This window comes from Enhydra lutris, unplaced genomic scaffold (genome assembly GCF_002288905.1).
Source record: "Enhydra lutris kenyoni isolate GAN:26980312 unplaced genomic scaffold, ASM228890v2 scaffoldscaffold39, whole genome shotgun sequence".
In the NCBI taxonomy this organism is placed as follows: Eukaryota; Metazoa; Chordata; class Mammalia; order Carnivora; family Mustelidae; genus Enhydra; species Enhydra lutris.
This window is the reverse complement of record NW_019154123.1, coordinates 7,798,734-7,815,431: the sequence shown is the minus strand read 5'-3', so window position 1 is coordinate 7,815,431 and position 16,698 is coordinate 7,798,734. Positions and strand designations below refer to the sequence as shown.

Here is a 16,698-nt window from a genome sequence, read left to right as displayed (position 1 = left end):
ATCTTTGCCTGGCACTGGGCCTACTGTAAACAGCTGGCTTTAGAGGGTAATTCTTAGGAAAGAACCCAGATTTTGTGATCTTACAACTGATTGACTTTCCCAAAGAGACTTTGTTTCTGGATGTATTTGCTTTCAGTCTTTTTTTTTTTTTTTTTTAGATTTTATTTATCTGACAGACAGAGAGAATGAGCACAAGCAGAGGGAGAAGCAGAGGGAGAGAGAGAAGAAGGTTCCGCTGAGCAGGGAGCCTGATATGGGGCTCGATCCCAGGACCCTGGAATCATGACCTGAGCTGAAGGCAGGCGCTTAACTAACTGGCCACCCAGACACCCCTCAAAAATCTTTTTTGTCATTAGAAAAGTTTCTTTATCACTCCAAGTGCCTGATCAAATAATGTGAATTCAAATAAACACCTGGAGTCAATTAACCCAGAGCAAGCAAATATTCCTTTGCATTTCTAGTGCTTCTCAACAATAGATTCAAAAACATTTCACTCTCAGCACCTTTGAGTCAGATGAATACAATATCTCTGGATCATAATTTTAAATTTAAAAAAGAGAGAGAGAGGGAAAAAAGGGGATACAAAGAGGACTAAATCATAAGGATGAATAGTGCAAATTTAAATAACATAGTGACTTTATCTCATGAATATATTTGCAATTCACTGAGACTTGATAAAGAGAATTATGTACTAGAACCAGAAGAAATGTTCTCAGATCTTACCCGTTAGATGACTAAGATATATCTCTATACTCAATATATAGGCTAATTAACTCCTGACAGATAGTCACTGAAGGGACATTAGAAATGTCAAGTGTTCCTTACCTCTAGATCTAGAGAGTTTCAAAACAAATAAGCAAACAAACCTTAGGGGTTAGACTTAATGACCTTTATGAAAACTCCGAAATCTGATGAGTAATATCTCAGAATTCCTTAGATTAATGAGGACCATTGTTCTTCCATGGAACCATCTATGCACAAATTATAAAAGTCTAAAGCATTGCGATGTTCCCCCAATCAAGAACAAAAACACAAAGCTGACCACTTCAAGTTTTAAAGCTTCTTATTTATTTTGTATAAATAGTACTCTGTAAAAAATAACCAGATTAATCATTAATCAAGTATATACTCTCAATGAATATGTCATCTAGCAATAGGTGGAGGTAAAGACATAAAAATTATATTTAGGAAGAATATGATAGATATGGATTCTTATGGGATTTGAGATGCAGAGAGAAGAAAAGTGATATACTTTTAAGGAGAAATTTGGAAGAACAATAAGACAGAAAATGAAGGTGAGACAGAAAAATAAGGTGTGTTTATGGTGCAGAAAAATGCAGGTGAGCAACAGAAGAGAAGTTTGTAAAGGTAGGTTGTGGTCAAACCACAGAGGACCATGAGGCTAAGCCACGAAGGTACATTGAAGGTTTCTGAACGGGTAGGTGTTATGATCTTCCCTGTATAGTATAAATGGACAGGAGAATGAAGGATATGGTTGTCAAGGGACAAGAGGAGACACCTGGACTTGCACGGAGATTAGGGCAATTGTATGGGCAAGGCACAGACTCAAACGAGGCCAGGATGAGGGTAGTAACCAAGACGGAACAAGTAAAGGATGAGAGGGGAGTGGATTCCAGCACCTGAATAGACATGGACTGAGACAGAAGAGGCAGAGACACCTAGGATGTTTCAACTCTGTGAACTGCAGGACTAAAAATGAAACTAGGAAGACAGGATGAGACAAAGTTGGAGATGGAGAAAAAAGCTTTTTTTTTTTTTTTTTTTTTTCCCCCTTGTGAACCTGTAAAACAGGTGTTGACAAGCCATCCCAGGGAATGACTGATAAGTCATTGAATAAGTTATGGACAGTCAGGTCAGGTTTTAGCCTAGAAATGTATGCTGAGACATCTAGGGATAGATGTCTTCAATGATAGTTGAAGGCACAAAGGAATGCTGTGTTACTTCTCACTAATTTTGGCTTCTCCTTCCTGGAGGAGATTATTCTTCTCTGCCCATGATAATCAATCTTGATCATGAGATTTGACAAAGTAAAGTGAGAAGAATATTGTATGTCTCTCCCACTAAGAAGCTTTGAGAGCCTATTGATTCACAATCTTTTTTTCTCCCCCTACTATAGACTTGGCAATGCCCAACTAGTGACTCCTTCATTAGCTTAGCCTAAAGTTAAATTAATCTGGAAACAACAACAACAACAACAACAAAACACACAGCTAATATGTAATGTGAGTGAGAAATAATTAGTTGTAAAAGCCGCTAGGATTTGGAGGTTGGTTATGACTGCAGTATAAACTAACCTAACTTAACTCATAGACCATGGGAATGAACAAGATTACCCAAAATGGAAAACTAAGGAAAGATCAGAAGATGACCAAGCCTGGGAATTAATTCTACGTTTGTGAATTTGTCATTTCACAGGAAGAAGAATGAACTACATTTGCTAAGTTACTTTGGGAATACTTCTTAATTTTTCTCATTACTTTTTCTGTATTAAAAAACCTGACATTAAAAAAGAAAAAACTTGCTAGATGAGACATAATCATTTTGGCCACATTTGGAAAAGTGTGCTCTTTGAATTATCTCTAATGATTAGCAACCATTCTTATGTACCAACAATTTTAAGTGTTTGATATATTTTTAAACATATTATTTTTGTCTGGAAATTTTTCTTTGTGTTAATTCACTAACCTAACACTCTTCATGAGATTATGAGAAATAAAATTATGCTTTAATGTTAGGGAGTCTCATCTTGCCTAGAGGTAGGGGAAGTAGGCTTTCTGTGAGCAGTTGGTGGTTGATAACTGAATATTATCTTTTGCTCACCATGCCAGCAGGCAGACTGACATAAGCTATGACAAAAAAAAAAAAAAAAAAAAAAAAAAAAATCCCAAAATTATAGTTCGTGAATAAGAACTTACCCCACAGGTCATGTAGACATATTTGTTACCCTAAGGCACCAGTTAAAACCCATAATATATGATTTAGGAATTTAAGAGAAATTGTCTGTCAAAATTATTTTTATCAAGCAGCTCTGCACTGAAACTTTGCTTATTATGACTATTCTACTTCTTGTATTTTAGAGAATCCCAGAAAAACCTCCAAATCAATGTTCTAATTAAAGTCCACACTATTTCTTATCTTTTTCACTATTGTTGTCCACCCTTATTTAAAGTGCTCATCTATCAAATCATTGTATACTTCGCATTTTTAAATGCAATTGGTTTTTTTATACAGCTGGATTATTTTTATTAAAAATGATTTTGTAAAATTAGTAAAATGTGATTTTATGCATCTATATCTTCTTTGTATGGATAAGCCCACAAAACACAAAACAACCCTGCATATTAAGCAGTAGGGTTAAATTTTTTATTCTTAAAAAATACATGATCTTTGATTCTAGAGTCTTATCTCTCTCTCCTTCTGCCTCCAAGTATTTGATTATTCTAGGAAACTGGCTCAGAGACCCATCTTGTTTTCAGGGTTGTATTTCTTCCTAATCAATATGAAGGAGCAGACAGTAATAAAGGACAAGTAACAGTTTTAAGAAAACTCCAATTTTCAACATAGGTGCAACTAACTTATATTGCAATACAAATGGTAAGAAAGCTATAAAATGATGGGAGCTGTCTTGAGCTACCTCTCATAGGTAGATTTGTTGAAATCCCAATTTAAGGACAGAATTCAGTGTAAAACATCTGATAAGTGTGCTGAAATTATCAGTCTTTCAACCTATATGACTTTTTTCCTGGGAATAAGTTCCCATGAATTAGGAAGGCAAGGTAATTCTGACGCTCATAACTTTCTTCCTTTGGCTTCAGGATATTTGTACAAACTTTACAGACTTTGCTACCCTTTCTGTCCTTCTGAAATTTTCTTAGCTTCATCTTGAAAGGGTCCTTCACCATTTCAACACCATTCCAACCATTAGGTAAGTGCTGACCTCTCTGGTGGGAGTCTATTTTTTTTTTTTTTTTAATGTAGGTTCTCTCCATGGCCCAATCCAAAACCTGTTTCCATTTAACTTCTAAAAGGACAGAAGCTTGATGACTGCCAACCTTTCCATTTCAGTGTCTAAGATTGAGGGATGGAGTTATGTATTCATAAATTCATAACTCATTTATTATTCTTGTTTCCTAGAATAGTTAAATACTTGGAGGCAGAGGGAGAGAGAGATAAGACTCTAGAATCACAGATCATGTATTTTTTAACAATAAAAATTTAACCCTACTGCATAATATGCAAGGTTGTTTTGTGATTCATGGACTTATCCACACATAAAAGACACAGACGCATTAAATCACATTTTACTAATTTTACAAAATCATTCTTAATAAAAATAATCCAGAGACAATATACATGGGAGCCTTTCCTAACCCAAGTTAGCAGTACAAATATATTTTTATGTACAAATATATTTTTAAATGAAGAGAATCCTCAATTTAACAGTTTTTTTTTTTCATTTTAAAGAGGAGTCAAGAAAAAAAAAGGGGGGGAGAGACAAGATAACCCAAATAGCAACTGATAAAAATAGCTAAGAACAGAAAAGACTGGGGACAAGCAAAAACTTTACATTAAATCCCATCTCTTTATATCAAACTAATTTCTTTTGCCCTTCCTACTTCCTATCTCTTTGCAAAAAAAAAAAAAAAAATTCTTTATGGCAATACGGCTTTAGGGATCCCAATTTGTACCCTGATATCTAGGAGCAGAAATTACACTCACCTGCTTCATTACTCTTCATTCCCCTACAGCCCCCAAAATAAGGCAGTGAATTTTCAGTTAATAGAGAAAAGATTAATGCTTTCTTAATAAGGTTTTACATCTGAATTAATAAGATGGCATAATCCAGCTCTTGCTCTGGATACCAAAGAACTGAACATGAAAAGAGCTTTTTTCCCCCCCTTTAGTATGTTGTGACAGAAAACTGGATGAATCAGAGAACCAAAGGAGTGAGAGAAAATGCAGCCATTCAACAGATGTTTTACTCAGTACCTACACCATGTTAGACCAGGTTCCAGGGTACAGAGATGACAGGTGCACTCAGCCTCAGAGAGTACATGGGGTTCTCAGGGAGTAGGGGGCACAATGCGTCTACCAATAATACTTAGGTAAAGGACATGACATGTGTCATGGGAACTCAAAGCAAACATCATTATCCCTTACAGATTCACAGAGGAGCACACATCTCTCCAGAACCTTTGAGGAGCATATATGTGTCTAATCGATGCCACCATGTGTAATAAAGTTGCTTTAATCTGGTCTGTTTGTTCACTGTAGCATTTTACATTTTCATCAGTTACAGCTGGAAGATTCTCTTCTAGTTAAGATATTACTATTGATGGTGACATAAATGCTTCTTGATCATCGTCCTTTGTAGGGATTAGAAAACAACCGACAGGTACCAGCCATTGTGTTCTATAAATTGATGTATTATTGATACATCTATGAATCACACAGAACTTCTTTTTATGTAAATATTGAGGACCAGCGGTCTTATATTTAAAAATGTCAGCTTAGGGAAACCCCACTGGCTTCTCCCGCCATGAATAAACTGGTTGCTTGCAGGAACTATCCCAAGAGGCCATTCAGAGGCCATTATTTCCCTGTGAAGACTCTGTTAAAAAGAATAATTGGTATCAATAACACTTACCTGGGTAGCAGAGGGAAGGTTACCCAGCCATAACAAGCCCAGAATCACACAGCCACTACTTAAAACAATGCAGTGTTGGGATTTATGAGAATAAGTCCTGTAAGTAATAATGCCCTTATCGGGGCCTTCTCGACTCATTTGGCATACGTTGCATTGTACTCACAGTTAAATCAAATCTGCCACGCGGTTATAGGCTAAGGTGCTGCATACAAGACAGAAACGATACATAGTAAAAAGGTTTGCTTCTCAGAAACATGGCTTCAAGTGCCTTTATGCTTTCGTGTCCCCCTAAAGCAGCCCCAGGACCATTTCGAATGTAAAATCTGCAATATAACTAGTGATTATCTTAATCAATTGCTTAAGGGTATTGGAAAAAGGAGGGGAAACAATTACCATTACGCAGAAAGATGGATCAAGCATGAACCGATGTGGCAGGAACATAAGGAAACAGACATGGGGCTAGACAAGGGAAGGGACCCCCAAACAACGATGATGACAACAACAAAGATCATCGCTTAACCTGTTTTGTCAGAGCTGGTATTGATGGTATTGGTAGTGATGGAGGTGAAGGTAGTCTTTGCGCTGTCCTTGGCAGTTACAGATTTCTGCTTATTTTTCATGGCTTCCAGTGCTTTGAGCTTCTTGGCATGTTTCGTGCCTTTGTAGTGGGCCGCAGCCTGGCTCTACAAAGGAGAACAAAATGAACCATGCAATCAGGCTCATTTCTAAACTGGCATTCTCTGTATTACTGCAAATACAGACTCCCTTTCAATAATAGGTACCATTCAAGCTAATTCTGGCGGTGGCCGAACAGTAGGGTGCTATTTAGAATGATGCTAGAAAGCAACGGGAATCACGTTCTGAAACCTCTGGACCGAAGGAAGAAATATTCTATTGTTTGTCTTAAGAGAAATGTAGCTGAACACTAACACATTGACAACGTTTTCTTGGTGGAGTGGAAAAAAAAGGTAAGAATCTATACTCATATTGCTTTTGTTTTGCTACAGAAGATGATGGGCTCCCAAAGATTAACAAGGGCCCCACAAAAAAAGAGTAGCTCTCACCTTCTTGGCTTGGGAAATGTGTTTTCTCTTTCTACAGTGTGTCTTATTAATACGATCCCCAACAGGTGTCTACAAGGAAAAGTTCACATATAATAAGGGAAGTGGACACCCCAGAGACTAAGACTGAAGCTCGAGAGTTCAAAAGAAAATGCATTGCTTAGGGGATGAAGCACACAGAAGTTGGGCAATTTCCTGATTCTTTCTTTCTACTTGCTTCCTACAGAGATAGCCTGAGAAATTCAAGGGAGTGGAATTCCTTAAACATGTGGGTCTTTCATGCTCTGGGAGGCTCCAGTGTGTTTTGACTATTTAATGGGGCCAATACACTAATACTATTCTTTTATCTGTGATTTCCAGGATTTTCTTTTCAACAGCAGTATGCATTTTCCCAAGTTTACATTTTCTTAACACGATTTTGTTGTTGTTACTAGAGACACATATAATTGAGATAGAAAATCATTTTAAAGAACTCTATGTTTATTGGTGTTTATTGGAAAAAAGGAAGACTTGGTGGCTTGGGGTGGAATGGGAGAGGGCAGGAAGATTCTTAGATCAGATTCTTAGATCAGCTCAAAACCCTTAAAAAGTCTCCTCACAAAGAAGAAATCTCAGTGGAGGACTGTATCGGTTAGACTATCTACCACTTCCCACGACTTATTTAAACTCCATGTTCCACTCCATGTTCTGGCTCCATTTTGCCAGAAAAAAAAAAATAACCACACTCTCCTCTTTGTCACAGCAACTGTGGTAGGGAGGGTTACAGTAAAATATCTTTTTATAAATAGATAAATAAATAATCCACACCTTCATTTGCATCATTCTGACAAGTGTTCTCAAAGGACTAGGTACCGTTATTGAAAGAATACTGGACATGGAAATTATATTAGAAACAGTTTGAACAGAGAAGACACTCATGCATCAGTTACAAGTTTTCCAACAACATGTAACATCAAAAGACATAGTATGAGCCAAAATGTGAAGTTAAGACTTGCTATAGTTAATTGAAGAACCAGTGATAGATTGGATTGGGTTGATTCTACATAAAGAATGCCACTTTGATGGACAGAGTTGCATCCGGCTTTTTTTCTGCCTACTTCTCCTTTTTAATAAATCAAGTCCTTTGGCCATATCTTTTAAGGGCAATATGCTATATTCAATTAAATCCACAATATAAACAGTCATCTTCTCTAGGCAGCTGGCTACCTACTTCCCTTAAAGTGAAGTTCTCCTCTTCTGTCAGCATTCCTACCCTTGACATAAAAGTGAATGTTTTGTATAAAATACATTTTAAAAGAGAAGATTTAGATTAACAGTGCTATCTCTATTTCACCACCAAAATACACATTTTAGGGTTCCTAACAAATCTTCATTCTCAGTAGGATTTCAAATCAGACAAGATTTTGTTTTAACACACCATAGGACCAGGTGAATCTCGCTATTTTGGATATTGAGAAATTTACTCCAAAAAACAAACAAACAAAAAAAAAACCCAAAAAACGAGAAAATGCTCTGCAAGTGAAGAAAGTACTTACACCCCCAAAATATTTTCTGCACAGGTACAGCTAAGCCAATGCTTCCAACTCAGGCTCAGTGAAATGAGCTGACTCATTTCAGTGAAATGGCTCAGGAAGTCATGAGGAAAAGGGGGTGACAGAATGAGCAATAGTTGGTGGGCTCCCAAGTGAGACACCTGATCCATTAAAAAACATGATAAAAAATGCTTACTCACTTGTTAATTGAAGAATAGTCCCAAAGCATCTTGATAATAATAATTATTTTAATTAAAAATCATCTGACTAAAAAAAAAAAAAAAGGTAACTAAGCCTTCCCTAAATTTGAAAAATAAATGAAGATCCAAAGTGCTACAGAGAGATCTGGATGTGTAAAATTTGGGGAAATATAAAGTAAAGAGGGGTTGACAGCCCTGGAGGTGATTACGATGATGCGGGGCATACAGGATGTGGGCATACAAGTTGGAAATTGAATGTAAACAGATAGCCCTTCCTGGATATTTCACATTTCCTTTGTCATAGACTTTCACTGAATGCTTGTAGAATTTATTGGACAGCTCTTGGGTTTTCCTGGTTTAGATTTTTCTAGTCTATGCATATTGACCCCCTAACTTTTGATCCATCTTGATACAGGTGGGCTGTATGAAGGTGTGTTTCTTGCGTGAAGGAAGTACACCCAGTGAGCTCTCTTTATCCCTTTTGACCACTTCCTGGATTGAATAAATTATTCAGCCCCATCTAATATTTCTGTAACTATAGACAAAGCTGGAGTCCTGCTGGGAGATTTTGAAAAAACAGCAGTTGGCCAGAGATGTTCCTTTGGACCTCAGCTGCTTTTCCTTTGGGTACAAGGCACTGGATGCCTCATACCACCCTATATTCCCCCCAGGGTTGTTTCCTATTATTAGCCAGTTTCTGAATCAAGTCATTCCTAGAAACTTGGAAACCATCAGACACGAGCAAACCATTATTTTTCACAAGAATAGTTTCAAGGTTAAATAAATGTACTACTTCATTATGGCACATTTCAGCATTCCGTATTTTAAAACCGAAACAGAATCAGGTGATCATAGTACACACAGACGTGAGCAGAACAATAGAAACCGGGCTTTGATAGCTTCCTTTTAAATAATGAGTGTGATATTAGGGTACTGTATAATAAACAACACTATTACCGACCTTGAAATAGCACATGACAGCATGAAATCTAACAAGTGTCATCCCGGAGGCAAGTGCTGACATTAAAGATATGCGCACACATTCCTGTAGAATAGAATGATGCCACTTTAAATGTCATCACCACATCCCAGTTATCAGGAGCCAGTCAGACTTTCTCATCTTCAAATTTCATCTTTAGCATTTCAAAATGGCTTCAAGTTTAAATGCAACTGAAGTCCCAAAGCAGACAAAAATAATTGTAACATGGCCCACAGTGGGAGAGGAGTCTCATTCTTTTAAACACACACACACACACACACACACACACATACACACATTTGTTTACTTATCTAAGTAAGAGGCTAATTGCTAAATCACTTTTATCTTATGAAGCTCACTGAAAATTTGGGGAAAGACACCCCATCTATCATTTTATCTCGTTAGCACTAACACATTGTATGTTTTTACTCTACCTCTCTTTAATATGAGGTGTCTTAATATGATTTTTAAAAACTAAGTTTATTGTTAGCACACGCATCTAGTTCCCATAATCAATTAGTCTTCATGAACACATGTGATCTCAAAAGGAACATGGTAGCCTTTGTTAGCTTGCGGTATCATGTAATTTTACCATATATGAAAATGCATTAAAACTAAATGAACATTATCATATTAAAAGGCAACATCAGAAAAAGAAAGAGTAGTTACTAGACAAGTTGTAATCCTTTTTGAGGAGGGGAGGGATAATACTTAAGTCAGAGGAATTCTTTCTCCCTTTCTCCTTTCTTTCTTTGTTTCTTTGTTTCTTTCTTTCTTTCCTTCTTTCTTTCTTTCTTTCTTTCCTTCTTTCTGGAAATTATCGGATATTTTTAATTCTAGCTTAAATTGTTGTTTTGGAGATAAAGAAGAAAATGATAAAACATGATATAGTATCCTAAACTCTAAAACACTTACTTTAGGTTTACATTTTAGGAATTATTAAAAATTACTTCAGGAAAAAGTTCAACATTTTGGTTTATCCATGTACAGTTTTACGTGTTGTATATACTCTCTCAAGTTTAATACTGAGGCAGTGTTTACAGACTCAGTCCTATAGGTTAGGACAAGTGTGCATTTTATGTTGGTCAGCAGCTTATTAAATATTCTGAATATTACTTTTGCAAATGCCAATAGGAGATTTCTATTCTATTCTTATTCTATCTTATTGTTATTCTATCCTTATTGTATCTTAATTCTTTTATTATCAACTCTCAGCTTCATTGTCATTGATATAAATAAAGAATTAGTTCTCAAAGTGTGGTCCTCAGACCAGTAGTAGCAGCAACAGCTGAGATCTTTCTAGAAATGCAGATTCTCACCCTCCATCTGACCCATTCTGAATCAGAAACAATGGAGCTGGGGGCTTAGCAAAGTGGGTTTTACAACTTCTCCAGGTCCTTGTAGCCCATACTAAAGTTTCAGAACCATGCATCTTAAATGTGCTAGAGCATTTCCTTCAAAGATGGCCCCTTCTTTAATAAATAACCAAAGTTTAGATTTTTTAAAAATATTTATTTATTTAATTTTAGAGGGACGGGGAAGGACAGAGGGAAAGAATCTCAGGTAGGCTCCGCGCTGAGTGTGGAGCCCAAGGAAGACACAGGGCTCAATCTCAGGACCCTGAGATCTGACCTGAGCTGAAGTCAACTGAACCACCCAGGCATCCCTCAAAGTCTAGATTTTTAAAGATTAATATCGAATCATTTAACATTTATTAATGTGAACAATGGGTATCACCCAAGAAAAACCAAAAGTTCCTTTCCTTAAAAACAAGTCATAGTAAGAAATAAAAAATAACTGACACACAGGTAGTTGGGGAACTTCTATCATAGAGGAATGGATGCAAAAGAGCAAATCAACCTTAGTAACCTTCAAGCAATTCTAAAACCCCATAGAAGTGCTTCCCAAGTCCTTGAAATTTTCTCTTTCCAGTTTTTACCTTTTCTTTTCAAGCTAATTATTATTGCAGAATGACCCTCTGACCCCATTATTTTACCTTTATATTGAATGCTTTGCTATGGTTTATTTTTCAGGGGCCTGGGAATAGCCCCAGCTGTATGAAAAAGTAAATAAAAATCAAGCCCTGTGCATAATGTTTAAAATGTTCCTATAACAAGTATCTAATCTACTATTTTACATGCATCCAACTGACTTAGTGTTAGTCATGTCTAGCTTCTTTCATTATGTATTTAGTGCTCTTTTCCCAAGGGAGACTTCTAGCCAGCAGACAAATGAAGACCACTCAGGTAAGTTAAGAGAGTGCCTCCCCTGTTGCTCCTTTTAACAAAATATTTGAAGAAGAAATTTAAAAGACAGAATAGTTCATTGTTTTGCACTTGCCTTACTGCTGTGAATATGTGTACCTTTCAAATTCTCTTACATAATGGGGAAAATGATGTGATATAGATATTTTTATCACTTAATCACAGGTCCCATAAAGAATATTTAATAATTTATTTTAACACTTGATTGTGTAGTTAACATGTAAGTAGATGACTGCATTATGAATAAAAATGAAAATTCCCTTGCACCGAGTGCTGAAGTAAAAAAACATGATTCAATTAAGAGTGTTCTCTGAGCTCAAGTGATTGATGCCTTACTTTAAATGTGTTCCTGTCTTCTGTACTTTTCAATACAGAAATGAACGGTAAGAGTCGCAGGAATTGAAAAAAAAAAATAGAACAAAAGAGATAGTGCCACAAGAGCAGAGTGATTTTTATACACCACCACTACCCTCTGGAAGAAAGAAATTCTAAATAAACAAAGAAAAAGAAGAGAGGGTTGTCACAGTTTCTCAGATACATTAGGTAACTCTTTGGTTTTTTATAAGCAAAGAAAATACCTCATCACTAAGTACTTATGTAGCTGTAAAAAAAGTAATCTAGATGGACTCACTTATCTTATCAAAGTTTCTCAATGCATCTACAGACTTCATGACTTTTAAGCAGTGAGCACTTAATGTTTTCAAGTATTTAAGGTTAGTGCTAAAGTACAGAACTTATTTGAGTGAGAGAAGCTAATTTGAGAGGTCCTATCTGGTTCCTGCTGTGAAACCACTGTTTTTGTGTATTTGGAATCGAAATCCACTGACCTCTCTTGGTGGGGTCCTGACTGGGGGGCACTGGCTCACAGTAGGCTCTGGTATGGATGCATGATGTAAGTATGGAATGTAGATGATGTCATGAAGCCAAAAGGAACATCTGGCTTTGCCTAAGTTTGGTCAATATTGATGGAAGCTTTTTGTAAGCCTAATACTTCTAATGAGTTTTAACTCCAGTGATATAATCACAAACACGTTTTGTAAGGAAATCAGAAAAACCACTTTGTCTAACCACTCAACCAGTATTCAATATCCTGTCACAAAACCCATAGCTTAACATTCTGCTCAGTATGTGCTGGTCACGTACCACTTAAAATGTGGGAGGGGAGTTAGAAATGTTGAATCTAATTATACTTGAGGGTCAAGCTGTCATAGGTATTGGTATCAGTAACAGAGAAAAAGGGCTTTACTTCCCTGCATGGCATGTGTGCTTCCTCTAAAAAAACCCCAACTTCCTCCTCCAGGCAACCTACCTGCCCCCTGGCACAACCCCGCAGTCCTGACCCCTCACAGTCATCATGTATGCTCTCTAGAGAGAACAACTGCTTGCTGTGTAGCTCAGGGAGCCATAGCTCTTCCTTTTATTCTCTTAAGGGTCATACCACAAGAAGAAATAATTTCCAAGCCTTTGCGTGACTCCTTCCCTCTGTCTGGAGAACCATTACTTGTTTGGCAGATGTATACTCATCACGTGTCACCTCCCCCACAGAGTCCTGAGTATCTCTGTGTTATAACACTTATGTCACTGACATAAGAAGAGTTCAATGTCTGTTTATTCTAATAGAGAATGACTCTCTCAGCAGAGAGAGAAAGACCTGGTGTTACTCATCATTCTGTCCCTAGAACCTAGTATGGATCTCTGAAAAGGTGCCTATTAAATGCACGCTGAATTAATTTAACATTTTGATTTTAAAATGGAAATATGCATATGGTGTCTCAACGGATTTTGTATGTGAACAGGGTTCAACTTAATTCTCTGCCATTCTTTGGCACTTTGCCTTATCTGTTGAACACACTTTAGGGAATTTTTATGGCACTTAATGCTGGAAAAGCATCTGGCACAAACACAAATTATTATTTTTTCTCAGGGAGAAAGCTTATCATCAACCACAAATTGTGCTATTTACAGGAACTCTCTTTGCATGGACTATAGCAGAGGAATAAGTGGAGATTGTTTTACATTCTAAACATTTTGATAAATAACTAATAATTCTTTTTTAATCTGGGAAATGTAATGAATTATTCCAGTGTTGAGTCTGCAATTTAAGATTTCTCTGAAAGACTAAATTCTTATATAAGCATTTTCAGTACTTGGAAAATGCTACTTCTCTGTTAACATTCTTTAAACTTTCAAAACGGAATACTTTATCATCTAAAACAATACAGGGAAGTTAATTATGACATCGTTAACCCAATTTCCTCCCTGATAACCCACATAATAATATATACCTCGTATTTGCTGAAAAAAAGAGCACCTTCCATTGGGGAAAAAATGATTAAATTCCCTAGTTTTCCATAAACCGAGGAAGGGCTTCCTTCTATTATTTTGTAGCATTTCTAATCTCTAATTCCTAAAATTTGAGAATTATTCTTATTGCAACTTTAATGAACTTGTCCCAAATATGACCTCTAAGATACGCAATTGTTAATTAGATTCACTGGGTTCACAAATAACTATCTATATTTGAGATAGATGTTTTGTCAGTGTTAAGCACCATAACAGTTTTCTGAAGTACTTCGACTATACCGGGAAAAGATGAAGAATGAGATGACAAATAAGCTCAAGAACCTAGACCCTTATAGGCATAATCAACCTATATACCAGCTGCTGCCCGTTCATTCACAAAGGACTCACAGAACTGTAGCCAGACATTATTGTAGTAATGGGAATAGAGCAGAGACAAGTCAGACTGATAAATTACATTTACACATCTTCTCTATAAAAAAATACCTAAGGCAAAGTAAAAAGATTTGAAAAAAACTATGAAAAATCCTTGCAAATCCTACTGCAAAGAGGTTAAACTTCACATTACATAAAGAATGTCTAGAAAATCAGGATAAAAAACACACCAATGATTAGAAAAATTGGCAAAGCCTTCATGCAATTCAATGGGATAAATGATCTCAAAGTACCTAAGGTTTCTTGGGATGGAATGGGGGCTCAACAATGAGAATAAATGGCCCGTTTCTTTGGTCAAAATAAAAGAAAGCTAGAGTTCATCTGTATAAATCAATTTAGTGCCTAGGTTAGAACTCCAGAAATTTAAAAAAAAAAATTGTGAATAAATTGTCATTTTGTGGAAATTGTGGGTTTAGGAGAAAGAGAAGAAAATATTTTTAAATAAGAGAAGTAATGCTCACTGTACCCCACCTCAAGACATTCTTTGACCAAAGAGGTCTGAGGTAAGACAACTTGGGGGCAAAACCCAGCAAAATCATCCAACTTCTCAAATAATGGTCTCTTGGACTTAGGAAAATATTTGGTGGACAGAAAACAGTGTTTGTTGTTGTTGTTTTTAACTTATAACCAAAGTTGCAGGTAGAAATGGCTTTGACCTTGTATTAATTTTTGGAAGAAGAGTGAGCTGGGAATAGATAGTGGCTATGACCCTAGAAGACTGAATTATGCATGCATAAATGCCCGATTTCTTGTTATGCCAAAATTTTTTCCCCTTGCATAAGAAAGTATTTATTTTCCCTGATTGAGCAGGGATGCATGAGTTTTGTTAGCAACACTAATTCCATGAGTTTAGTGCTTAGAGAAAGCTTCCATAAATGTGAGGTTATTAAGAGCACAGCATCCCCCTTGGGCAATCAGTAGTCCTTGGTGGAATTCTGGACAGAGGGATTTCTTCCTGACTGACGCCTGGAGGAAGAGCTCTGTGTGTCATGAATGCATGAAGAAGATCCTGCTGTTCCTTTACACAGAGGATGTTTGTAGGAGGCATTTATGGAATGTTCATCTGTGCGAGGTAGTGTGTTAAGGGCTCTATATGAACATTCTCACTCATTTCTTGCAAAGACCTTTGAGGAATTACACACTTAACTTGAGCATTTTATAAATGGAGAGATGGAAAGCTAGAGCCACTCAACCACATAGTAAGGGCGATGCAGGGTGTGCACCTATCTGTCTAACTTCAAAGACCACAACACAGCTCCTGTTGCCAGTCCAAAAGAGACTAGAACATGGAGGACAACCTTATTACATAACTTCATAGTAGCTCACCTTGCAAAGGACATAAGTAAGGCTAAATAGTGCATAGATATTGAGCTCATGAACAAGAAATTATTCTTGATTTTTGTGGCCATTAATTCATATAATTTTACTCATCATCTGTTTTAGGTTCATGTTTTAGATGCTATTATTAGTATCGTTCTGAGGGTCTACCTAGTTCAATTCTTTCCATACCAGCTCCAATAAAGCAATGCTGAGGTTCTAAACAAAGTATGGAAAACTATGTGATGTTTGTTTATATCCCAAAATGTGAAGCCTTCAGGCATCAGGAAATGTCACGGGCACCAGTCAGCTCTTGCACAGAGAGCCTTGTAGGCTTGGTTAAAGATTGTACTTTTTGGGCGCCTGGGTGGCTCAGTGGGTTAAAACCTCTGCCTTCAGCTCGGGTCATGGTCCCAGTGTCCTGGGATCGAGCCCCACATCGGGCTCTCTGCTCAGCAGGGAGCCTGCTTCCTCCTCTCTCTCTCTGCCTGCCTCTCTGCCAACTTGTGATCTCTGTCAAATAAATAAATAAAATCTGTAAAAAAAAAAAAAAAAAGATTGTACTTTTTACTCTTTGTTCAAAGGAAAGGCTGCTTGACAGTTTTAGGCTACACAAAAAATACAAACATTTTACATTTTTGTGAGATCACCCCAGCAGGAGCAAAGAACGCTGGATAGGAGGAGGAGGGCCAGAGTGGGAAAGGAGCAGAGGGGCAGATTCCTACTGCAGTGGCCCAAGGAAGACATGGCTATAGCTAAGAATTAGATGATGAAAGCAAAAACGGAGACGGAAGCATGCACAGATTTGCTTACTATGTGAGTTAAAAATGTCAAGAATTGACGATGAACTTTGATAGGTGGTCTCAAATATGCCTCGTGTATTTCTACCTCTTGCAAACATGATTGGAGGTTCCATCCCTAGAATTGTTGATGGTGAAAGA

General features: G+C 36.9%; 1 protein-coding gene across 1 annotated transcript in view; it reads right to left on the bottom strand.

The window, feature by feature from the left end:
- LOC111155068 (zinc finger protein 385D) overlaps positions 1-16,698 on the bottom strand; it is a 287,554-nt gene that overhangs the window by 71,476 nt on the left and 199,380 nt on the right. Inside the window, exon 4 of the mRNA XM_022515101.1 lies at positions 6,189-6,351. Coding sequence (XP_022370809.1) covers positions 6,189-6,351 — 163 coding nt within the window. The remainder of the gene's footprint in view (positions 1-6,188; positions 6,352-16,698) is intronic.